At 35.4% G+C, this 26,744-nt stretch overlaps 2 protein-coding genes across 10 annotated transcripts; both read right to left on the bottom strand.

The window, feature by feature from the left end:
* Nucleotides 1–1,179: 1,179 nt before the first annotated feature.
* Nucleotides 1,180–7,349, bottom strand: LOC110443613. 6 transcript variants are annotated; one of them, XM_021487937.1, is made up of 5 exons: nt 6,959–7,349; nt 6,538–6,582; nt 4,217–5,371; nt 3,209–3,488; nt 1,180–2,115 (listed from the first exon to the last, which is right to left on the bottom strand). In XM_021487937.1, the coding sequence occupies exons 3-5, from the start codon at nt 5,342–5,344 to the stop codon at nt 2,090–2,092; spliced, it is 1,434 nt and encodes a 477-aa protein (XP_021343612.1). In that variant the 5' UTR covers nt 5,345–5,371; nt 6,538–6,582; nt 6,959–7,349; the 3' UTR covers nt 1,180–2,089. The 6 variants fall into 6 exon arrangements, with proteins under 6 accessions (XP_021343612.1, XP_021343608.1, XP_021343609.1 ...); XM_021487933.1 differs by lacking the exons at nt 6,538–6,582; nt 6,959–7,349 and adding an exon at nt 5,857–6,523; XM_021487934.1 differs by lacking the exons at nt 6,538–6,582; nt 6,959–7,349 and adding an exon at nt 5,956–6,523.
* Nucleotides 7,350–7,756: 407 nt separating this feature from the next.
* LOC110443606 (protein jagged-1b-like) lies at nt 7,757–25,663 on the bottom strand. 4 transcript variants are annotated; one of them, XM_021487913.1, is made up of 8 exons: nt 25,547–25,663; nt 25,316–25,377; nt 19,014–19,180; nt 17,752–17,872; nt 12,645–12,831; nt 9,629–9,973; nt 9,351–9,372; nt 8,354–8,446 (listed from the first exon to the last, which is right to left on the bottom strand). In XM_021487913.1, exons 2-8 carry the CDS (start codon nt 25,367–25,369, stop codon nt 8,437–8,439), a joined length of 906 nt encoding a protein of 301 aa, XP_021343588.1. In that variant the 5' UTR covers nt 25,370–25,377; nt 25,547–25,663; the 3' UTR covers nt 8,354–8,436. The 4 variants fall into 4 exon arrangements, with proteins under 4 accessions (XP_021343585.1, XP_021343587.1, XP_021343589.1 ...); XM_021487910.1 differs by lacking the exon at nt 9,351–9,372 and having other exon boundaries at nt 7,757–8,446; XM_021487912.1 differs by lacking the exon at nt 9,351–9,372 and having other exon boundaries at nt 7,757–8,446; nt 25,574–25,663.
* Nucleotides 25,664–26,744: the final 1,081 nt, after the last annotated feature.

Genomic DNA, 26,744 nt, shown 5'->3' with positions numbered 1-26,744 from the left:
AATAAATCTGTACATTTATCAATTTAATCAGGGCTCTACTGTACATTATGCATACAGCAGAACACTTGTATATTGTGTAGGTTTTGCTAGTCTTCAACCTTTACAGTCTGTCAGTCAGTCCTTCATTATGCCACTCTATCCCTTTGTCTGGGCCTATCTCATGAACTCTTTGTCACCTACAAGTACTAAATTTTGTATGTGATATGGCAGTGTCACCCAATGAAATTTGGTTCTGAACACCTAAATATACAGATTTACGCCCCTTTGTTCACTGAATGTCATTTTATTCATGGCATGCCTCATATGCTGTCGCCTATTATTGCCAATATTTGAATGCGAGTATCACTGGAATTGTAACTTGAGTATCATTATCAGCAGAGTTACCACTGTTTGTTCATTTTGAGCTCGATTGACCAGCAAGGCAAGATGAAGCTTCTGTCATTGTGTGGCAGCCTGGTCTATCCATCGCCCATCAACTTTTCCTTTAAAATACCTCTTGTAAAGAATGGCTCAGTGAAGTTGTCTAAATTTGGTCTAGAGCATTGTTATGTGTTTGGTCAAGGAGACTCAATGGTATATAAATGGAGAGGGAGGCAAATGGGTAGGGTCCAATAAGGGAAGTGGGGGTGAATATTAATTGTTCTCGTGTATAAAAGGATTTAACCAAGTTAGATCTGGACCATTCTTTTTAAAATGTGATTAATTGATACATAAACTGAGGGATAAGGCACAGGAGTGTGGCAAAATAGAAGTGAATAGTCTTTCTACCATACAAATGACGGGATTTTTACCAAGTTGGCATTGGATCTGGGTCCAAAGATACTCGAAAATGGCAAAAATGACATAATTAAAACTGATCCTCAGTCCCCTCATCCTCAATACTCTAGCGGATACGCTCCTTTTTGCTCTCTGCACCCCTGAAATATGTCAGCAAAACCGAAGGCTCAGTGTGGGCTACCTTGTTGATGGAGCAAGAAGACTAGTTTGATCATTTGATGTACATCAAAAGAATCTAACGGTAAGAGCGGCTTTGCAATCGGTTGTCGTTTCTCTGTAATCTCTTAAGGACAGGTATCAGCCTGGTCATTGGTCAGGTTTACGATTCGTTAAGCCCCGCCCACCGTTCTTAAGCCACTTCCAGTTTGGATCAAAACTCACAATTAAATGGTTTTAGTCCAAATTTTATTCTTCAAAAGTAGAATTTTAACACGATTTCTTAAGCCCCGCCCCGACTCTAACAAAAACAACATTAAGTTCTTGCATGTTTATTGGATGTTGAATGGGCTGCAAGTGGCAAATATATTGTACTGTTAAATCCAAAACCACAAACGAGACATTTCTCTTGTACGAATACAGCACAGTGTAGGTATTTTACACAGTAATATGTTTTCAATGTGTTCAAAAATATGACCTACCGGCCTCGTTCACCACTATATCCACTCAAAACTGCATACTGTTCTCTAGTCGCCAAGAACCATCAACATTTTGTTGTGTCCTGGATTGGAGCAACATCACATTTTTCAAAAACACCATTGCATCCCTCATAATAGTCCGAATGTTTGGGTTTGATCGCCAGGCAGATAAAACAAAAGTCTGTTTTACACCTAGAGCACTTCATGCGTTTACAGTTGCTGTCATGGTGGATCATGAAGTGACACGAAGGGCATGCCCGCGTAGAAGGACACCTAGCGCCATCTATCTCTTTCCACTTACACTCCTTCAATATTGTTATTATTCTCTTTCGGCTTTGGCGACACTGTTTCCTTGAACAGTTAGCAGCATCATCTCTTCCTTTCCATACTTAGAGACAAGTGTTACAATACTTGGATTTCCTATTTTCTCTTTGACAATAAATGCACGCAAACCATTTCCTCCTTTTCGATTCGTCTTCAATATATTCAAAGCATGAGGGGCATTTGTGCACATTTTCTCGCTCCTCCAAAAAGACGTTTGAAAGCAGATGCTCAAACAGATTGCGTTCATCGGAAGTGAGACAAGCTTTCAGGTGAATCTCCACGAAGCCCCATTCTCTTCCACAGCGCACCACTGGACACACGAAAGCCAGTTCCCGGGTATTTATTATGTTTCTTCAATATCCATATAAATTGTCGGGAGCTGAGAAACAGAACAAAAAGTGTTTTAATAATATTCAATTAAATCGCCGATATATTGAAAACAGTGTGTAAATTACCTAAGGTTTGTGTATTTGATAGTGCATGAGGTTGACCACAACTATGTATACGATTAATACGATGTAAAATAGAGCTCTATTTAAGAGTATGGAATTACCAATCATTCGTACCTACACTCATACGTGATCAATAGGAACTATTGTTGATCATTCTATAATATATGTCATATATCTAAAGCCAACAAAAGAACCAATTATATGTATACAATAACTCGAACAACTCGAGATTTTAGATTTGCTATAGACAAGAAATGATATAGTGTACCGTTTGTGATTGTAATATCATTTTATTTTTGTCAATGTAATTAGGCAAGCACATTTACTTGCACCTTAAGCAATGGATGAATCATTTCAAAGAATTGTAACAAATTTTTGAAATGTACTCAGAATAAGACAAAGCAGGAATTTAATATTTGTTCAGTGGCATTGAATAGCAATATAAAACCCCAAATTACTGAATTCCATTTAACAGCATTATAAATGTCATATATTTTAAAAGTTGTGACCCTAATAATTTGTTCCAGACGAGAATGGGAGGAAAACTTACCATAAATCATCTTCTGTGGTATGCTCTATTGACGAATGGAATCATTTTTAACATCCACAGTTCTAATATTGGTAAATACGTTTCATAACATCTTTCAAAACATTTCTTTGATGTTGTACAATGATGAAATAATGATAGACAACTAGTGTTAATAATCAGGACGGGAATAACGAAAACTTAGCATCGCGAAGCACACTTAAATATGGCTGTCTGCCTTACCTTTTGAATATATCAAAGAGCGCGGACTGAATTGTACGAAATATCAGATTATTTTTACATTTTAATCTTCTTCTTCAAAACTACTGGGCCAATTTTGACCACACTTGACATGACTGAATTGTACGAAATATCAGATTCTTTCAATTTTTCTATTTTCAAATATTATAAATGCCCAATAAAAGTATGGATTTTACATTGTGAGCATAGATATTAATCATGCCTTAATTTTTGTCTCGAAATCGTGAACTTACTCGTTGCATGTCCACACGACATCTTAACACGTACTGCGGAATCCGGATATGGATCCATGGCGTCGGGGTCAGATGTCTGGAATTCCTCAGGCGGAATACGCGGAGAAGGTGTCTGAATGGTGAACAGCTTTACTGGGTACACAACATCACCAAGAGTGTCTGCCAATGTGGCCGTCTGCTTACCGGCTTCTATCAGATTGGCTCCCCTGTAGAGGGTGACATCGCCACCCCACATTAGTTTTGTTTTCAAAGCTCGCGTTACCTCTTCCATGGAGCTTTCCTGAATTAGAATAGTTTCGTATATACTTTGTGCGTTTTGATTTTAATTTACAGCGGTTGCATCCGATTTTATATAATAAATGATACATTATAGACTAACATGTTGAGAAGAGTGTATTCCGTCTTTGCGTATTGCAGAGTTATCTTCTCTTGGGAGCAGGTATTGATTGTTACGTCCCCTGTTTGTGAGAGAAACGTCATCATTTTTTGATAAAACGACGTAATTTTCTCACACAGACAAATGACGTAACAATCAATACCTGCTCCAAAGAGAGGATAACTCTGCAATACGCAAAGACGGAATTGGTAGAGGGAAACTAACATGATACCAAAATGATATATTATTCGTATAAATTTGTCCGTGTAAAATAGAATTTTCCCACAATGTTTAAGCAATGTAAGATTAGTCTTTTCCTACACTTCTCATGTAAACTCACGTTTAAGTTTTCAAGGCAGATCACACGCACTATTATTCTGAGAACGTCATCATCGCGTCATCATTTTATGCAGTGTAACCAGGTAGCGTCATAAATTTTATCACATTTATGCGTCGTTGCTGATGAAGCGGTGCATTGGCTTCACCAGTTAAGCTTAAACTGAACTCCAAGTTCTACTTTACTATGAAAGCGTTCAGTTTAGAAAATCTATTAAACTTAGGACTATCAGATTGTCAATATGATGATGTTGACACTCAAAATACGTCAATGCACAGCCCTCTTGACTACCTACCTTACCAACCGCACAAATCGGATGTGTGTGATGGAACCTCCAAAATTCCACTCTTCCTTTTGTGTCATTTCCGGGACTTTTTGGCAGTAGGGGTGGTAGCCATTGACGGATTGATCCTTTCACCAAGTCAAGTTTTCTGTCTGATTCTGAATTAATTTCATCGTGCAATGGTTTGAGCATCAATGCTTTCCCTTGTGGTACCTTAATGGGTCTTTTGTGTTTTTTGTGACGCCGTTTTACACGAGGTAAGCTTTCAATTGCTTCCAGTTTGTCGTTTTCACTTGTTTTGAAGTTGCCCACCTCTGACGTATGATCCGGGACCAGAGCAGGTATGGCCATGGTGTTTTCCAGCTCATTATCATACCTTGTCTTCTCCATTGTAGTCCTAGTGGTTGGTCCCTTTCCCCCTTGAAATTTTTCTTCTTGTTGATCTTCGAGCCATTTTAAGCAGGCTATTGATGTCTGAGGACGAACAGTCCGCCTGCTTGTGGTATCATGAACATTATTGCTTGAATCTCTAACTTGAACACCTCTCCGTAAAGGTGTGCAGTCATTAACATACGAGCCACTGATTAACAATTGGCGGCCGCTGCTGGGATATGACATGTTGTTTTTCAGCACATTATCATACCTTGTCTTCTCCATTCTTGTCCTAGTGGTTGGTCCCTTTCCCCCTTGACATCTTTCTTCTGAATTATCCTCGAACCATTTTAAACAGTATCTTGATGTCTGAGGACGAACAGTCCGCCTGCTTGTGGTATCATGAACATTATTGCTTGAATCTCTAACTTGAACACCTCTCCGTAAAGGTCTGAAGTCATTAAAATACGCGCCACTGACTGTCAATTTGCGGCTGCTGCTGGGATATGCCTTTGCTATATTGGGTCTTATTGGTAAACTTCTTAAAACAGCTTCCTTCGAAAAGGTTTCAGGTGGTCTTCTAACAAATGATTCATTCAAAAAGTTTTCAAACTCTTCTTCGTCATCAATTATCCTTATATCTCCCGATTCACTGTAATCATCACCAAGATCATCTGATGATTTCATAAAATTGGCCAAACCCTGTTCGTTTTCTATTTGTCCACCGCTGGCTAGGTAGCCACCCTTTAAATACTTCCTTTCCGCCATATGATTGTGTACCTTCTATGAACAAATCTGTGGGGGAGCAAAAAAATATTGTTAACAACACATGATCTTTTCAATATATGAATGTACTACGATACCATCAGTGACACCTTTTAAAAACACGTTGATGTATTACTTTAAGTATACATGTTTTATTTATAGCAGTCTACGTATAAAACGATGCACGGAAGGCTTGCAGTTCTTGCTACACTATTCGTTCAACGAATATTTTATGCTGCATAATTAATATCGAATCAGATATAACGATGGTATATATATATAATATTCATGTTTATTAACTGCACCGGGAAGGGAACGACACACTTTCATAATAGGATTCGTGGAAGGTATATAAAGCTACCTCGTCTCTCTGTGATATCTCTGTGAAAACATCCTACAGTATTACAAGTAAACATCAATATAAATAACATACCCTATACAAGCCATGTCTTCGTATCGAAATGGACAGTTCCCTAAAACATGTATTTTGTTAAATGTGTTTATCACGAACTTACATAGGATTCCAACTGCTGACTGTCCCTTGTTAACCAGGAAAGAGCTAGCGTGAAGTCTTATAATAATTATCTTTGTCGAAATCTCTCTCTTCAACTCACCTGACAGTTCGATATGTATATATGGGCGCCATATATTGACTAACACGGAATGAAATATTGAGCTGTACTTATATATAGTATATAAATACCGAGTATATCTTCCTGGTTGTAAAGTACGACATCGCTTCTTTTGTCTGATAAACATACTGATAAATTGTACCAGATCATGAATAGATGCTTTAGCTTTTTCTATAAGACTTTATGAGACAGAACGATCAAATGCATACATTAAGCTATTCAAGTAGTGACAAAAAGATATTGCTATTTGTTTACATTGTGACTGTAACTACGTGAGCAGCGGGTACACAACTCATTGATCTGTTGAGGTATTTTGGCTTAGCTTGTACTAGTACTATATCGGTAAATTCTCTTTCCCTTAATTTACTTTTAAACTAGGAAGAGAACAGCAAGCGGGAGAGTTCTATCTCCAAATTACAAAAGCTTGCGTGAAGTCTTATTATTATTATTTTTTGTCGAAATCTCTCTCTTCAACCTACCCGGCAGTTCGATATGTATGGGCGCCATGTATTGATAAAGACAGAATGAAATAATGAGCTGTACTTATATATAGCATATACGTACCGAGTATATCTTCCTGGTTGTAAAGTACGACATCGCTTCTTTTGTCTGAAAAACGTACAGATAAATTGTACCAGATCATGAATAGATGCTTTAGCTTTTTCTATAAGACTTTATGAGACAGAACGATCAAATGCATACATTAAGCTATTCACATAGTGACAAAAAGATATTGCTATTGTGTTTACATTCCTTGTAACTGTAACTACGTAAGCAGCGGGTATCACAGCTCATTGATCTGTTGAGGTATTTTGGCTTAGCTTGTACTAGTACTATATCGGTAAATTTCTCTTTTTTCTTTAATTAACTGTTAAACAAAGCAAGAGAACAGCAAGCGGGAGAGTTCTATCCCCATATTACAATTACTTAAAAGGAACTCGTATTATGCTGATAAAACTGCAGATACATTACAACGTGGACATACATATTGGATAAATGTAGTGCGATACAATGAAATCTAATGTTCATCCTGGCTTGAGCCAATATGCTGCACTCTCTTTCCTAGTCTTCGATCTCAACGTCTCTTTCATGGTCTCTCTGTCAAGAAGCACAACGGATCTGACCACTGGCCTCTGAAAGGGTTCTGTACTTGTCTATAACAGGTAAGGTTTGTGAGATGTAATAACTAACTGTTCGGACGTCACAAAATAATGTTTCTATAAACGTACTCATTTAAAAGCATTCTTATTTTAGCACATGATCGAATATAAATACATGAGTGCATTGATAAATTGGCGTACTCACAATTTATGCCATATAAAACTGTACATAGGAACTTAAATGTAATAACCGTTAAATATATACTTAATTGAAAAGAGAACATAATAATACAAATCGATCACGCATTATGATTATGATCATAGAAAAGTACTGTATATATATTAAAAGCATAATTATATTATTATTTAAAAACTACATTTTTGTTTTAGTCTTTGTACTGATGGTTGTATGGAGTATGTAGATTACAAGACAAGCACGATTTTGATATACTCCATCTGCATTTGACTCATACCTGTCCGCGCAGTCAACAGTGCCCAACAAATGATTTGACCAGACTTGGACATCTTGGTAAGTATTTACAATATGTAAATGATAAACATGCATTATTGTACGTAAATGTAATATATTCATAGTACATCATAAAACGTAAGTATATAGGTATGATATATATATGGGGCAAAGAAGTAATTCCAACAGTGTGGACAAGTTGAGGTTGTCAAATTTTCGGAGCGATCCGCTCCTTTTATGGTATGATATATATATATATATATTTACTTATGATCGATTTAATGTGTTGCATAATAAACATGATTATTAGTTAATAATAAAAAGTCTTATCTCACAGAATAATACGTATCAGATAGTAAGAGTTATACATGTAACATCTATAAAGTTACACTCGACTCGTAATCAGTTTAGTTGTCATCGTTTTTTTTACACTTTTACACTCACCTTAAATTTCGGTTTCGTTGTGGACTCTTTGGTTACACTCACCTTAAATTTCAGTTGAGCTGTACAAATCTCTTAACACTCACACAAATATCGTATCGGATCGTTACCTGACGAATTCGGTCAGATTTGTAATAATCAGAATTCGCGATCGAGAAATATAATGATTCGTTCGCGAAGAGGTGTCCATCTTTAGATTAATATGTTATGAATGCTTAAACAATATAGCTTGAATTCTACATAGGAAAACAATTAGACCAAATATCTAAAATGAGAACCTGACAAACAATTCAAAATTATTATTTTAGACATAGCCAGGTTTTAAATAATAAGAAATTACCTGTAGATGTGGAGTAGAAATGGTGTCCGTACGCTAGTCCATTATTATTACAGCAGTAGAACTGGGCCTTCTGAATGCCATATCTCACACAAGTGTTCTGTATGTAACAGCCATCAAAAAAAGCTGAAAACACCATCACTATATAATTATTTATGAATTAGACTACTCCGTAGTTGAACATGTAAGTTAATAAAAATTGCATCTTGAATAAGGTTCTTTCCTTTCTATTTTTACAGAACAAGATATGTTCAATGGTAGTGGAAGCAAATAATTTCATTAAATGTTGCTGACCTCAGAAATTTACATGACAAAAAAATTACTCTTCTATAGATACAAATTGATTGAAGTTGTGGAAAATGAAAGTTAGAATTGCTTAACATAAACGATATGTTAGTTTAATCAATCAATTCAACAGTGAGTTTGAATATATTTTGAAAGGAAGATGTTTTAAAATACCCGTGTCCTCTGACAATAGATTAATGCAAGAAAGAACATTTCTAAACATTTTCTTCAGGTTGGTATGCATGGTTGTGAACGGATTCATGTAGCAAAGTGTTTATATGTGACGTTTCGATGACTAGAACGGTATGTACTCTTTCACTTTCATCAGACAAAAAACAAGGAAGAACACATTTAACATCGCTGTCGTGCCCTCTAAATAGTATATCCAACAATTTCCCAAAGGGATATTTACATATCTTTGTATACCATTGATAAGATGGTTGTCATTTTGTTTATATCTTTGTGCAATGTAGAAGAGACCCCAAAGCAAACCCGAGGACGATATTTCAGGAAGAATGAATATATTTCCAGAATAATGAACGTGTACACTAGATTCCAAACAATTTCATACACCGGGTGCATTCACTCTAACTGAATGCCTTTAATCTAATATATTATCCCATGTGAGTGTGAGCTAACTAGTTCATTAATTTTGAGTCTAATCCAATGAAGTTCTAACGCCGAGTATATGTATGTTGATTGAATAACAATAGTTAAATAATCTCTAGAAATACAAAGAACATACTTGAAAAGTGTGTTTGTAGATACTGATGGCCAATCGAAGTAAACATTGAACCATGACGTCATCCAGTAAGGATTCATCGGCGATAGTGAAGGGAAAACAAAATATGAAAAAATACATGATCCAAAACATATGTAGAATACAACGAAATGTGAATACAAAACCCTTTATAGTGTTACAAATAAACAACGTTAGGCTATAACACATTGTACTAATATATATACATGAACTAGTCCAATAAGATTCTTATGTGTTTTTAGAAAGCCAATCAAAATTCGTACCCTTAGTGCGTGTAAGATTAAGGACTGGACATTTTTCTCCGTCTATCAACACGTCGCCCTTCATTTCTATAGCCTCATGATCTTTCTCTTGCATATTAAGCTCCAACGTTGTGAGGTCCCTCCCTCCTATGTACTTCGGCACCAACGTTTGGCCTTGAAGGGTCAGTATTTTGAAAGAACTGGCACACGTTCCAGAGAGTGGAATGACAAATGATTGGATTGTGATATCCCCTACTGTAGTGATAAGGCCATTTGAGTGAGTCACGTTAAGTACAAAGCTCTGTGATGTTTCCCCGGGACATCGGTACTGACCTTCCCATACACTGGGTACAAACTCTGTCCTGTCTGGGTACAAACACATAAAATCATAATCGAAAAAATAAAATACGTGAAATAGCACATAAATTCTTTCTTAAAAAACATTCATTTAAATCGAAGCCTCTTTTACATATGAGAGAGTGGTCTTCAGTCAGTGTATAAGTGTTAGTGACACGTGTCAGTGTATAAATGTGAGTGACACGTGTCTGTGTAGAAGTGTTAGTGACATGTGTCTGTGTATAAGTGTTAGTGACATGTGTCTGTGTATAAGTGTTAGTGACACGTGTCAGTGTATAAGTGTCAGTGACATGTGTCTGTGTATAAGTGTTAGTGACATGTGTCTGTGTATAAGTGTAAGTGGCATGCGTCCGTGTTTAAGTGTAAGTGACAAGTGTCCGTGTATAAGTTTAGTGACACGTGTCCGTGTATAAGTGTTTGCGACACGTGTCCATGTATAAGTGTTAGTGAAAAGTGTCCGTGTATAAGTGTTGGTGACATGTGTCCGTGTATAAGTGTTAGTGACACGTGTCCGTGTATAAGTGTTAGTGGCACGTGTCTGTGTATAAGTGATAGTGGCATGTGTCCGTGTATAAGTGTAAGTGGCATGTGTCCGTGTATAAGTGTAAGTGTGCATGTGTCAGTGTATAAGTGTAAGTGTTCATGTGTCAATGTATAAGTGTAAGTGTGCATGTGTCAGTGTATGCGAGTGTAACTGTTCATGTGTCAGTGTAAAAGTGTAACTGTTCATGTGTCAGTGTATAAGTGTAAGTCTGCATGCGTCAGTGGATAAATTGTGTTGCAATTATTTATGACATGCTGTCAGGTTAGAAATTGTAGCATTTAATTCTTAAAAAAGAAGCACAATTTAGATTTTTTTACATTTGAGATGTTGTTGCAATATCCATCATTTCATGTGTCAATAGTTTCTGTTTCTAAGGCTCTGCTGATTTATTTAAAGGAAAATAAAGGAAAAAAAAACATTTTTACAGTAGCACAGTTACATCGGATGATATATATTACGTCATTAGCATACACATATATGTATATCGTGCATGCTGGCCATAAGGCTAAAACCAAGTGTTGATCAAAAGTTTAGTTGCTGCCCCTCCCCCGTCCTCCAAAAAAATAAGCCAAATTCTCATTTCATTATACTTAACCTTGTTCTTGAACCCCTAAATATCAATGCAAATGTTTTATTTTACACGGGAAAATAATTTCCAGTCCCATTTTCTTTCCGTCGATTTAACCATTTAGCTTTTTATATAACTATGTCAGACAACCCCGGAATGTACTGCTGTCGCGTATTAAAGGGTATATAGTTATGAATTTCCGAATACACCGGGACAGCCGATATATATCAGCAGTTTCTTACTTCAGCGTCATAGTTTTCTTATATATGTGTGCCAACATGTACAATGTCGTCATCAAATATATAATGAACAATAAACAATAAGTAAAATGTTCACTTAATCAAGCAAGTTCAATTTTAGAATAAGGCATATCAATTGATTATAAACTAGTAATCTTAAGATACATAAAAGTTACCAAACAGCCTACATTCAAATAATTAATTTACAAAACATCAAATTAACATCTATAAAAATGATAATGAAAAATGATAAATACGTAAAAGATATAAAGTAATATACAACTTGTTAACAGAGGTTTATTAGTTATTTAAATCAACATGGACATGGCCTGTAGTCTATAGATCAACGGACAAAAACTGTCGCAAGAATGGCAGCCTTCTTCCATCTGCCTGTGCCATTAACCGAGGAATGGTTCTTTCGAGACCATTTTCAAACAAAAGGGCAAAGCTCTATAAATGGGGAGGTATCTCCAACTTTTGCACATTATTCAAAGCATCTCAGCGCAAATGTCACATGTACTTTGTATCATTCAAATGTGACCGACAAGTATAAACAAAGTTTCATAACTCCATCAAAAGTGTAGGTAACACAAATTAACATATGTTTTTGACATCCCTTTAATGAAACGTTCTTCGTGCCGAGGGTAATTCAAATTCGTGCAATGCTTTGGGAGGAGTAGAGCGAACAATGTTTGAACATCAAGGTTCTTGAAAACCGGCTGAAAACTGATGTTGCGGAAACAAGATTATCTTGGCTAACCTTTGTAAAAAGGGACATTACTTAAAAAAAAGATCAGACCGAAATATTTATCACAGACGACAAATTCAGAGAGTGTTGATAACATCACTGAAATTCGTTTTTAAACTGTATAGTAGGAGTTGTCCGGACAAATTGTGTCGACAGACAGACAGACAGACAGACAGACAGCCAAATTCCTGGATACTATAAGAACGTGGTCTTTTTTATGTCTTTATTTAGATCAATAATGAACACAGTCTGAAAATACATAAATGAGAAATACTCAGATATTTACCAAATGATGTGTTGTATTTTCAGACTGTGTTCATTGTTGATCTAAATAAAGACATACAAAAAGACCACATTCTTATATGAACACAGTAATAATAATATGCTTTAAACAGGCTAGTGTTAGTGTTTCCTCAAATGACTCTATTTAGATCACAAATGGCGACTTTCTATCAAAGGGGAGTAACTCTGAAATGTCTAAGTATCAGTCACGACTATAAAGGGAAGTTACTATTTAAATACCACTGNCCCCCCCCCTAATTTCATGTGCAATGTAGCAATATTATTTCAATGTGCTGTACCTTGATATACACTGCAGTCTGCTGGGCCTCCTTGTATTGTGACCTCACAGTTGTCTCCCTTCCAGCCAGCGTTGCACACCTTGCGTCCCTTGTTGTCACATGTGTAATGGCCGTTACATGCATTGTCTGCCACACAGTTGATGGAGCAGTCATCGCCATAGTAATGAGGATCACAGTACACCTTTACCTTCAATGACAGACTGTAAATTGATGTAACCATTAATACTATGGTGCACATATACGAAGATCTTTATCATTAATTAAAAGCTACAAATAAATATAATGCAGGGAACAGGATCAGCTCCAATGCTAAGCTGCAAATACATTTTATAGTTTATCACTATCTATTACCTTAATGACAGATTGCAACTAGATATTATATATCAGCAACGCGTCGGCACTGCTATGGGCAGTTCAGTGAATCTCATAAAGGACAATATTTATGGAACATCTGGAGCAATAGCATTTGCCCCAATGGATAACAAGTCTATTTGCTGAAGCATCAAATTTACATTTGAGGAAGAGGTCAATGGCGTGATGCTCATTCTTGACGCCCTTATAGTAAAGAAAGATGATGCAAGGTTGTATGAACTTCGGAACTCCAGAACCTTTGCAACAGATGTTTGGCGTAGTCACACATTCCTTAATATATTGTGAACGATTACGAAGGCCTTTCAATGAATTCTGTAACCACACAGCTCCCGCACGAACGGGCAATAAAATACTTAAGCGCCTTGGCAGACTGCAAAAGGATTTAAAGAGCCATGCACGTGTAAAATTGCGACATCATCCGACACGAGTTGACCAAACTATTAATTGTTGAATGGCATTCACTGGTGACTAGCTGAGTTTACTTTCCAAAAATGAAGGTTGAGACTAAATCTGAAATACGCTCCTAAGTCAAAGCGCGTAATGATTTACATATACCGCCAAAACAGATAAATCACAGTTGTGAAGCATAAAAGGCACCTCTGCTGTCATATTGAGAACTGTTTTCAGGTGAGTCAACACATTCAAGAAGGTAAAGTTGATATGAAAGAGAACGCGGCCAGGCTGGCCAGTTGTTGCAGGAAACATTAAAGAAGAACATTGCTGCTGTGAAAGCATGAATCAAGGACGATGGTTGATATACTGTTTCTAAGATAGCTCATCTGATTGGCATTTCAGAAGGCAGTACTTATCACATTCTGACCAAGTTCCTGAAGTAAAAGAAGATTTGTGTCCGACGGATCCCCTATTTGCTTGCAGCTGAACGAAAGGCCAAACGTTGAAATCTGCTAAAAAATATCGAAAAAATACGGTAAAAGCTATCTGAGTTATTGAGACCTATACTATGTCTATTACTTTGAACCACAGAGGCGCATTAATAACAAGTAATGCTTGTCGAGAAATCAAGAAGGCCAATGAACGCAAGACGTATAAAAAGCGCCAGGAAAATTTTGTATACCATTTTTTAAAATTCAAGTGGGTTATATTGTTCAGATACCGTGCATGGAAGGGACAATTATCACTGTCAAGTTTCACTGAGACAAAGTACTGCCAAAAGATTCTGTCAAGCCATCACAAAAGTCAAAAGTTATATAGTAAAGCGACTTATATATATTATCCTCAACGGATGTCTGACCTGGTGGGGTGCTGAGGTCGCTGACCATTAACCCTAATCTCAGATAATTAAACCTTCTGTTTAAGGATTAGATTTTAATCCTAATATTTGTGTCAGTTAGTTTTATTGAGTAGCTAAATTGAAAGTATAGAAAAACATTCAAATACCCTGTAAATTGACAATAAATTAACCCATTTATTTGGAATTAATGCCGACATATTCTTTCTGACCACTTGCAATTTCAATGTACTTTTCATTTTGGGGTCAATGTAGTATACGGTTGACGGAGTTAATCGATGAAACACTGTTAAAAGTTGATGGCATTATGTGGAATTAGAAACATTTATTACACACTTACTAATAAATACGTGTTTTTGTATATGCGATACGACACAATTGCTCTAACCCATATCAGCCCTCGCCGTACCACACCCCAAAACCCGTATCAGCCCTCTCCGTATCAGCCTGCAAAGCCCGTATCACACCCCTTTTGGAAATTTTTCGTTTTTAAATATATATCAAAAGTAAAATAGATCATAAGATTGTAGATAATTCCGTGTTTTATTAGTGATAATGAAATAAACAGAATAAAACATGCCTTTTTCCATATCACACACAGTATCAACCCTCGACCAGTATCAGCCCTCAGGCCTTCGGCTCCCGGGCTGATACTTGTGATGGTTGATACTGGATGTGATATGAAAAAAGGCATGCATTATTCTCTATGTATAAAACTGAAGGGAAAAGTAAATGTTAACAGTGTAATCTGACGAATTCGAATTTAAGGATCCCAACACCACTGCCAAAAACTGTAATTTACTACTGGAACTGTCTTTTCTGGCTTGATTATAGCTTTGATAAACCATTTATGAAAAAAAGTATACCTTGCGAGACTTTAATGAGAAATAATAAAGATGACATGAACAAAAGTTGATCGACAACAGTGTTGTTAGTATTAAAATTCAGCGGGATAGGCTGGGATTCGAACCCCGAGCTTCAGATTGTTATACTATCGCTCTAACGGATTGGGCTACCTTGTATAAGGAAGTGTCGTGACCGAAATATCCAAACGGAAGTTAAGGGGAGGCTACTGTATATGATACACCACAGAGCAGCGGTACGGTGATCCTTATGTCATGGCTTTGTGATATGAAAAGAAATCGTTCATCGTTTAATAGTAAACCAAATATCACGCTGATATGAATGGATTTGACCGTTTTGCTAGCCTAGTGTTCAGCCGGCCCATGAGTCTCGTTCCGGGTAAGGTCTGGAGTTGTTGAGAAAACATCCGATGTTATTACAAACCCTAATTAGGCCAAACAAAAATATTGGGTGTTTCCGGTAACCCTACCCCTCCCCTTATGTTTTATGCCTACCCTAAACCTTTTAAGACAATTTTCAACGAAGAAACTGTTATAGTCAAGTTGACTCTCCTATATAAACCATATACAATTACATATTAAAACAATACTTGTTACCAACCTGCCTACCCTTAAGTTTTCAAACATGTTACAGGAAACACATACTTGTCTGGCCTAATGTGTCTGTTATCTGAAATATCACCTATATTGATAACAATTTTAATTCCTGTGATTCTTGACAGAATCATGCAACATGCATGCAGAGTAGCCCCTGTGTATGGTGGGTAGACATTGCGTACCTTGAAAGTCCTTTTGTACCTTCGGAAACCGTTGTGTACCCTTAATACTCTTGTGTATTCTGTGTAAGATCACGATAACCTTGGGTAACCCCTTAGTACGGTGGGTTATCTTTGAATTTTGATTATATATTCACATTTATTACTGAACACGGTCATTTCGCACTCCCTCTCTCTAGCCCGAGTTTCCACCAGACTTAGACATTTTGACATATAGATGTCTGGTTTCCTCTGGTCCTTACACCAGACTTAGACATTTTAACATATAGATGTCTGGTATGTCAAAATGTCTAAGTCTGGTGTAGGGACCAGAGGAAACTCGGGCTATCACTCACACATGCATGGCAGTCATCTAGATACTATATATATATGTTAAATGCGCTACATATGCATGGCAGTCATCTAGATACTATATATATTATATATGTTAAATGCGCCACATATACATGGCAGTCATCTAGATACTATATATATATATGTTAAATGCGCTACATATGCATGGCAGTCATCTAGATACTATATATATGTTAAATGCGCTACATATGCATGGCAGTCATCTAGATACTATATATATATATATTAAATGCGCTACATATGCTTGGCAGTCATCTAGATACTATATATATATGTTAAATGCGCTACATATGCATGGCAGTCATCTAGATACTATATATATTATATATGTTAAATGCGCCACATATACATGGCAGTCATCTAGATACTATATATATATATGTTAAATGCGCTACATATGCATGGCAGTCATCTAGATACTATATATATATATATATGAAATGCGCTACATATGCATGGCAGTCATCTAGATACTATATATATATGTTAAATGCGCTACATATGCATGGCAGTCATCTAGATACTATATATATATATATATTAAATGCGCTACATATGCATGGCAGTCATCTAGATACTATATATATATGTTAAATGCGCTACATATGCATGGCAGTCATCTAGATACTATATATATATGTTAAATGCGCTACATATGCATGGCAGTCATCTAGATACTATATATATATGTTAAATGCGCTACATATGCATGGCAGTCATCTAGATACTATATATATATGTTAAATGCGCTACATATGCATGGCAGTCATCTAGATACTATATATATATATTAAATGCGCTACATATGCATGGCAGTCATCTAGATACTATATATATATGTTAAATGCGCTACATATGCATGGCAGTCATCTAGATACTATATATATATATTAAATGCGCTACATATGCTTGGCAGTCATCTAGATACTATATATATATGTTAAATGCGCTACATATGCATGGCAGTCATCTAGATACTATATATATATATATATGTTTAATGCGCTACATATGCATGGCAGTCATCTAGATACTATATATATATATATATTAAATGCGCTACATATGCATGGCAGTCATCTAGATACTATATATATATGTTAAATGCGCTACATATGCATGGCAGTCATCTAGATACTATATATATATATATATGTTTGATGCGCTACATATGCATGGCAGTCATCTAGATACTATATATATATGTTAAATGAGCTACATATGCATGGCAGTCATCTAGATACTATATATATATATATTAAATGCGCTACATATGCATGGCAGTCATCTAGATACTATATATATATGTTAAATGCGCTACATATGCATGGCAGTCATCTAGATACTATATATATATATATATATTAAATGCGCTACATATGCATGGCAGTCATCTAGATACTATATATATATATGTTAAATGCGCTACATATGCATGGCAGTCATCTGGATACTATATATATATGTTAAATGCGCTACATATGCATACTCACCGTCCATGTATCAAAACTGAACAAAGATGCTTTGCCAGCAGTAAAAGAGATTTCATTCTCGTTATCATGGGCATTAAAATCTTCTCTCCCAAACTGACATCCGCCTCCTGTTAAACTCGTACTAAAACAGAAACGAACCGGGTGAAATTTGTAGAACTGACAATTGGATTGATTTGAAAGTATTGTACTTCATCAGTTTGTAAATAAAAAGTAAACTTATTAAAGTCAAGTTAATAAAAAAATGACCATATCTGAAGTACCCTTCTCGATTTTTCCATTTTTCTTAGGTTGAAATATTGCCCCGTTTTTACATTTCGTAATTTGATACGGAATGATGGGAAATAATAAAAGTTTTATCATAGAAAGTAAACAAGGACAGGTAAATCATCTAACGTAAATATGCCAGACTTTAATAAACGGTAAATATGTCAGGAAAATCATATACAGTAATGGGGCCAAATTCTTTACAGTAAATATGCCAGGAAAATCATGTACAGTAAAAAGGCCATATTTTTTTTATATAAATTAAATAAGCCAGGACATTCATATACAGTGAAAAGTCAGCATTTATAATATATAGTAAATATGTCGAGAAAATCGTATACAGTAAATAAATATGCCAGATTTTTAATAAATATATATATATATTTTTAATTTTCAATTTTGAAAAGTAATTTAACGTAAATATGCCAGATTTATAATAGATATTAAATATGCCAGATTTATAATATAAAGTAAATATGCCAGATTTATAATATATAGTAAATATGCCAGATTTATAATATAAAGTAAATATGCAAGATTTATAATATATAGTAAATATGTCGAGAAAATCATATAAAGTAAATATGCCAGACTTATAATATTAAGTAAATATGCCAGATTTATAATATTAAGCAAATATGCCAGATTTATAATATATAGTAAATATGTCTAGAAAATCATATAAAGTAAATATGCCAGATTTATAATATAAAGTAAATATGTCGAGAAAATTATATGCAGTATTTGCCAGATTAATAATATAAAATAAATATGTCAGGAAAACCGTATACAGTAAATAGACAAGATTAATAATCTATAGTAAATATGTCAGGAAAATCAAATAAATGGGCAAGATGCATGATATACACGTGTAGCTAAAACGCCAGGAAAATTATATACAGGAAATAGGCCAGTTGTATTAAGTTTTATTACATATATTAATAAATAGGGTATATACCAGTAGGAATGACGCATAACATGTTATAGGTGTTGGTTACCTGGGGTGTTCTCCAGCACAGACAGTGAAGTGGTGGTCACATTGTTCCAATGGACACATAGGTATATTGACCCCATCACAACATTGACCGTTAATGTCAAGTCCCTGCTTGTTGTGAAAGTCCACCAACTGTACAGCCAGCTTCCCTTTGCTCTCAATGACAACTGTCTATACAAAATATTATGGTATGTCATATGATGTAAACCACTCACTACAGTGTACAATACAAAAGGTATCATCAGTTCCTCATGGGTGCAATAAAACATTATTACATTTTTTTACCAGTGAAAAAATAGAAAACATGAATTTGATACAGCAAATCTTATATTTTCTTTGTGTGAAATGTTACGTTTTCACATTTGAATGTTATACCTTCACACGTGAATGTTATATCATCACATGATTCTGTTTTATCTTCACACGTGAATGTTATATCATCACATGATACTGTTTTATCTGTGAATGGTTTATTTTCACACGTAAACTTTATATCTTCACATTTGAATATTATATCGACAACGTAAATGTTATACTTCACAAGTGAATGTTTCTTTTTCACACATGAATGTTACATCGACAATGTGAATGATATATCTTCACATGTATATTTTTACATTTGAATGTCATACCTTCACATGTGAATTTTATATTTTCACATTTGAATTTCATACCTTCACATGTGAATTTTATATTTTCACATTTGAATTTCATATTTTCACATGTGGATGTTATATCTTCACACGTAAATGTTATATTAAATATATGTGAAGACATTACCTTTAGTATTGACCAATCAGAATGGTTATATTTGTTCACTGCACTTCAAAATTTAGATTGTTCTGTTTAGGCGAATTGAGCGATGGTAATATATATTTTTTTAAATAAATTAATAAATAGAAATTTTATAATACATATACATTTTGTTTATAGAAATCTTAATGGATATTCCGTTGTATAGCCTATACTACCTGCATTGCGGAATAATACGCTATTTTCACTCTGCAAAATATCTGTTTTCTGCCTTACTCGTGAAATGCATATGATACTCAACGCGAAACCATTAAATATCCCATTTGTAGTTATGCTTTCGTCATAGAGATATTGTTTTCAAATAACAAATATCTACTAGCCCCTGACTAATAGGAATGTGTTCTAGATCCAAACATGAACAATTAGCTCCAACACAGTTTCCGGTCATAGGGTCATGCAACAAATATTTAAAAATATATGCGAGCACACCTAATGCTAGACTGTGTACATATTTTCATACACTTGTAACAAGCCCCTGTTTTCCGGGTTATGTGATAAACACACCCTGGACACTGGTATCTACAACAGACTTAAGTTACGTTGTTAACGGAGATATATCTATACCAGGTAAACAGTGTTGTCGACATACCACATCCAAACTTATTGTTGATGGTATCGGGTACAGACTTTCATACTCTCTGGACAGCTCAACTAAAATATCTCACTGTAGCATTATTCATTATTCAGCATCTGTTTTCAATTCCTCTTTCCCGTCCTTACCTTTCTGATCTGTTTAGGGTATGTGATTATTGTCAGTGTATCAAAAGCAGGACACTTTATAATGAAATATTGATGTATTTTATTACATTGTATCAATTCAAAAATGATTTTTCTTAAATAGATATCCTCATTTTTTCTTTTGTATTACAAGCTGTTATAGGTAGCGTGTGGTTCTATAAATAGAACACAAAATGCTATTATGGTCGTGTAGTCACTTAAACAGGTGTAAGTAACTGTACACTAAAAGGGAAACTTTGTGCTTGTCTAATTAAAAAACTATGTTTACGTTATTATTTCTAAAATTAAACTGTCAATGTACTCAAAACCAACAAACAATAAAGTCTATATACAGCTTGATTGCATACACAAAACTATTTCCTTTGCATGGCAAGCCAATTTCTTCAGCCGCTTTCCCCACAAGTGTCCCATTGTGGGTATATTGACGCTACAATACATGTACGTTTTACTTTTTCTTCTAATTGTTATAATTATATCATTAACAAGCTAACCGAAACATAATATATATGCAACAGCAACCAAATAATTATATCAATTTAATGATTAAAACAAATGTTTAGATAAAAGGCAGACACATTTATGTCTTCCTTTGTCAATTATGTTATATTGTCATCAAATATATGCATATCCATGTGCATTGAAATTGTAAAGAATTGTGAAGAAATGAAAAACAATGTCAAGGTCAAAGGTCAAATTGAGGTCACAGTGACCTTGTGTTAGGATGAGAGACACCACATTCTCATGATATTCCTAAAACAATTTATGCCAATTTATGTAACAGCAGCTGAGATACTGTATAGGGGTGTGTTAGGGGGAGATACCAATCTAGATCTAGATCGCCAAAATCACTTCGCTTAAGTTTCAAATAGCCAAATAAAATGTCGCTAAATTCTCATTCTGCTATGATGTACGGTATCTATAATAGTACCATAATGATATCTTAAATGTTGATCGTTTCAAATCTTCACACCTGCCTTAGTAAATTGAATGTGTTTGAAATACCAAACCAGCGTGTATTTGAACATTTTACACCAGCCTCATAAAAAGGGTGTTTAAAAGCATTTTTGGCAACTTTATTATAATGCAATATTGTAAATCACAAACATGTGTCTTGTTGTAACAGGTAAAATGGATCTATTTCAGGTAGGAATAAATGACAATGTATGGATATCATCTCACTGTACAATACCAGAAAGCCTCAGATAAATAGGTGTTTAAAAGCATTTTTGACAAATTTATAATAAACAAATCTTGCAAATCACAAACATGTGACTTGTTCCGACAGTTAAAATTAATCAATTTATGGTAGGAATTAATAACAATTCATGAATATTTTCAAATAAATTTTAACTCGCTGTACAATTCCAGAAAGCTTCNAGGGTTTTTTTTTTTTTTTTTTTTTTTAGGAAGGATTGGATAACAATGTATGGTTATTTTCAAACAAATTTAACTATCATTGTCTATTACCAGGAAGCAATTAATGTTACATTATATATATATATATATTGTAAATTAAAATATGTGTCTTGTTGTGACAGGTAAAATAAAGCTTAGAAAGGGATAAATTACAATGTAAGGATATTTTCAAATGAAATCTAATTGCCATCGTACAATACCAGAAAGCTAATAATATTACATGTTAGATCTATACTCTTAAAAATACTAAATATTTTTAGCATTTTTAAAGGAAATTATGGCACTGAAGAGCTTAGATACCCCATTGGGAATATTTGGTATCCACAGAGAGTGTATTAAACATGTACATTGATGCACTTTATCTAAATATATGTAAACATGCTCAAGAAATTGTGGATAATGATGATGAAACTGTACTTCAAATTTTAAAGCTTGAATAGTACCCATTATGAATAAAAGCAAAGGCCATGTGCGAGGCTGAAGTATATTGTGACTTTCCTCTGGCCCTGACACCAGACTTAGTATATTTTGACAGATTGTCAGATGTCTGGTGTGGGGCCAGAGTGAATGTAGTACTACGTTTTGATGAATGGACAACAATAATTTGCTGTAATACAACACATACCTCATATATTTTCTTGTTAGCAAAAAGAAACACACATTACTAAATATTTGATATGTCACAAAATGAAAGAAAAATAATACGAGAGGCCCAGATGGACTGGATCGCTCACCTGGATCTTTATGCGCAGCAATGGTATATATGGGTTGGGGATCTCGACCATTTCAAAGTTATGGCTTAGACATGTCCCTCGAGGTTGGGTCAGATATAAGAGTCAATACTAATATCATGATTGTGTTTGTCTCTTGATGCCCAGCAATGGTATATATTATTATAGTGTGGGCATCTCAATTGTTTCAAAGATATGATCCAAGAACTTAGTTCCTAGGGTTGGGACCAGACCCAAGGGTCAATTATAATATCATTATTGTGTTTGTCATCTGATGCTCAGCAATTGCATACACAGTTATAGGGATGGGATCTCGATAATGTCCTAGTTAAAAAATCTTTTTGGTCCCGCCACTCAGGCCCTCCTCCCAGGGGTTCAGCCCCTCCAGTTGTACATTTTTTTCTCCCCACCGCCTGATAAAGCTTCCAACCAAATATGGTTAATATCCTTCTTTTAATTCCAGAGAAGAAGTTCTTAAAGCAATATGGCCAACATTACCCCTCAGCCTCCAAGGGGATCAGATCCTCCACTTATATAATTTTGAATCCCAAACTCCTAGGGATGCTTACAATCAAATTTGGTCAAATTCCAATCAACAGTTTATAGAAGAGGCAATTGTTTTTAAGAAGTTGTTGACGGACAAACGACGGACGATGGACGCCGCGGTACGACATAAGCCCAACTTCAGACCTTGTTAGCTAATATGAAATATTAAAAAAGATAAAATATATTGATATTCAAATGAAATACGTTTTAGTATTTAGCCAATTTTCCCTCTTTAGCCAACCCATGTACTTTCAGGGTTGGGCCATGATCTTATTTTCTGATACCATCTTATTGCCATGTCATAATAATGTCAGAAACCCAAATCAAAATTGACAAAATATGCCCAAAAGTGATATTTCCTTAAATAAACTAAAGCAAACTAACTAAATTTCACCTACTCTCTAATGGAGAACTAGGTATCCCCAGAGGTTATCATATTTACAATTTAGATAAAGCACCGGGGACCTTTCCATCACTGATTATTACATTTGATTTTACATCATGCATTAAAGAGATTATACACATTACCAATGTTTTATTTTGCCATTTTGGCCTGGCAAAATCTTACCTACTGATTCCATCTATTTGCCATCTCATCATAATTATTCGAACCAAGTTTTGATGATTAGCTGCTGAAAATGGGTCAGATATACCCGAAAGTGTTACTTCCCTCTATAAACTATAGTAAACGTTACCTAATGACTATGGGGTTATACAATTTCCAATTTTGAATCACCTTCCCATCGATGAACAGTACTTGATTCTAGTAGAGGTAAAGACATATTTGCCAATTTTCCCTTTGGAGCCCTGCACACACCCGGGGTAGGGGCAGGAATCTCAATTTTACAATTTGATACCCCCTTTCCCCAAAAAATATTCATATTAAGTCTGAAAAGAAAAGCATATCACGCAATTGATCTAAGTTCGTGATCTTGATTAAAGTGTTCCCTGCATGATTTGCTACATTACGCTACGGAAATTCTTCATATTATACAATGAAAGGCCAAAAGAGTGCAAACGTCGTAATGGCCTTCGTTGATATATTGCCATTGCTTTCCTAGAAAGTGTAGTTTTAATACTGCAAACAAAAATGTCCACACTCCCTTTCCACAGCTTCAAAAAACAACATTTGTAAACCGGAGTGTCAGCCAAATCATAATTCGAACCCAAAATCAATAAAACTAGGACAAAATATGAACAAAGAAAAGTGTAACTTGGAGAAACTTAAAAAAATTAAAGGATAATAAGACAAGTTGTTCTGGAAGGGGAATCGACCTGTGCTTCATCGACGACAATTACCATGCAAATCTTGATCTACAAGGCATTCTAATGAGCTTAATTTAGAAAAAACGATTTTCATGGCTCACAAAAATTAGCACATTTCCCTGCGAAATCCTGATGGCGACCATAAAACCTGTTCATTTTTCATTAACCTGCATCTTTGGAAACCCTATGTTGTAAACTTGTCTGCCACTAGTCGACATCTATGACGGAAGTCACGATATTCGGAGACAGCCATTGAATACTAAATTATCACCAACATGTAAACACAGTAGGCAGGGGAAACAAATATGCTACTGTCAAGAAAGGGAATGTTCACAATAGGAAAGTTAAAATCGCCTTATTAATAGGAGAAAAACATTGGCTTGTTATATTTACTTGTATAAAGATATTTCACATAATTGTTTTTTTAATTCTTATTATTGGCAGACAGTTTAGATATTATATTTAAGATAGCAAGCAGCAAATTGCTGAAGCATTTCAGACGTTTTTTTGTTTTCTGCTGTAAGCGTTTCAGCTAAGGTCTCTGTTAACATTAAGGTAGTTGGCCAATAGAAAATATTCCCTTGTCCATTTGTATCAAGGCTAGGGTTTCAGTTACCGATACATAAGCGAGTTGATACCTTGTCGGCATCCTGTATTCTTAGTATTGTCTTATTTTTGCTATGCGAACTTCTAAGAAAAGACAGTTTTACACATTCAATCCTACATTATGTAAACTGGTTTGGTGAGGTTTAAATGTGACTTTATAGGTGAATGAATTAATGTATAAAATACTTACATTCCACAGAAGCACAAACAATGCAAGGGTAAAATCCTTTGGAATCTTCATCATGGCGAATTCTGAATTACGACAAAAAAGGAATATTCTTATTACTGTTAAAGTACATATTTTAGCGGACTTATAACACTCATAGGATATGCATTAGCAAATATAGTGAACTTTAGTTAACAGAAGATTTGAAGCGTAAAGGACGTTCAGATTTCATACCACCAAAATGTGTACGCTTACAGTGTATTGTCCTATTTGTTTCCTTACTCGCTGCAGATGAGGGACCACTTTAGCTGATGACAAAAGGATGTGTCCGACCACAGGTACGCTTTTGGCAAATATGAAAGGGTGCATGAGTCATTTCCAGTAAAAGTGTACTGCTTGATTTAGAAAGTTGTGCAGTGTGGCTATTGATTCTCTCTTAGCTGCCTAGCTCTCTTAGCAGCCTAGATATGCTCAAGGCCACCCTCGCAATAAGGGTAGTCGGACACTGGGACTCTTCTATTGTACAAGAATGTGAATTTGTGACTGTAACCTGTGTGATTGTACACCTATAAAACAGTAGCGGCAATGAGATCTACATGACATGTTTTAGAGTTTGAAGCGATTATTTTTAATCTCATACCTTCACTTTCGTACCTGGAAGAACGTTATACAGAAAAAACCAAAAAGGGAAATATTGACACTAAACGACAAGACGTATACCATCCGTATATTCTTATGCATCGACCACATCGCTCTATAAAAATGCTTCTATAACCGATAAGAGTACTATGAAGTTCAAACATATTAAACATGTTTACCACCGGAAATTGTTTTTATAGTATGATTATCATCTGTATAACACGGTAAATGTTGTCATGTCTAAACATATTTCTGGTTCATTCTTTGCAACGGGCGATATAGCCACACAACAGCTAAGGTCATATGACGACGGTGTACACGGGTGATATAGCCACACAACAGCTAAGGTCATATGACGACAGTGTCCACGGTTGATATAGCAAAACAACAGCTAAGGTTATATGACGACGGTGTCCACGGGTGATCTAGCAACACAACAGCTAAGGTTATATGACGACGGTGTTTACTGGTGATATAGCCACGCAACAGCTAAGGTCATATGACGACGGTGTCCACTGGTGATATAGTCACACAACAGCTAAGGTCATATGCCGACGATGTCCACGGATGATCTAGCCACACAATAGCTAAGGTTATATGACGACAGTGTCCACGGGTGATATAATCACACAACAGCTAAGGTCATATGACGTCAGTGTCCAAAGGTAATATAGCCACACAACAGCTAAGGTCATTTGACGACAGTGTCCACGGTTGATATAGCAAAACAACAGCTAAGGCTATATGACGACGGTGTTCACTGGTGATATACCCACACAACAGCTAAGGTTATATGACGACAGTGTTCAATGGT

The sequence above is a fragment of the Mizuhopecten yessoensis genome, unplaced genomic scaffold, assembly GCF_002113885.1.
Source record: "Mizuhopecten yessoensis strain PY_sf001 unplaced genomic scaffold, ASM211388v2 scaffold716353, whole genome shotgun sequence".
Lineage (NCBI taxonomy): Eukaryota > Metazoa > Mollusca > Bivalvia > Pectinida > Pectinidae > Mizuhopecten > Mizuhopecten yessoensis.
The sequence above is the reverse complement of the archived record's forward strand: the minus strand, read 5'-3'. Positions and strand labels throughout refer to the sequence as shown.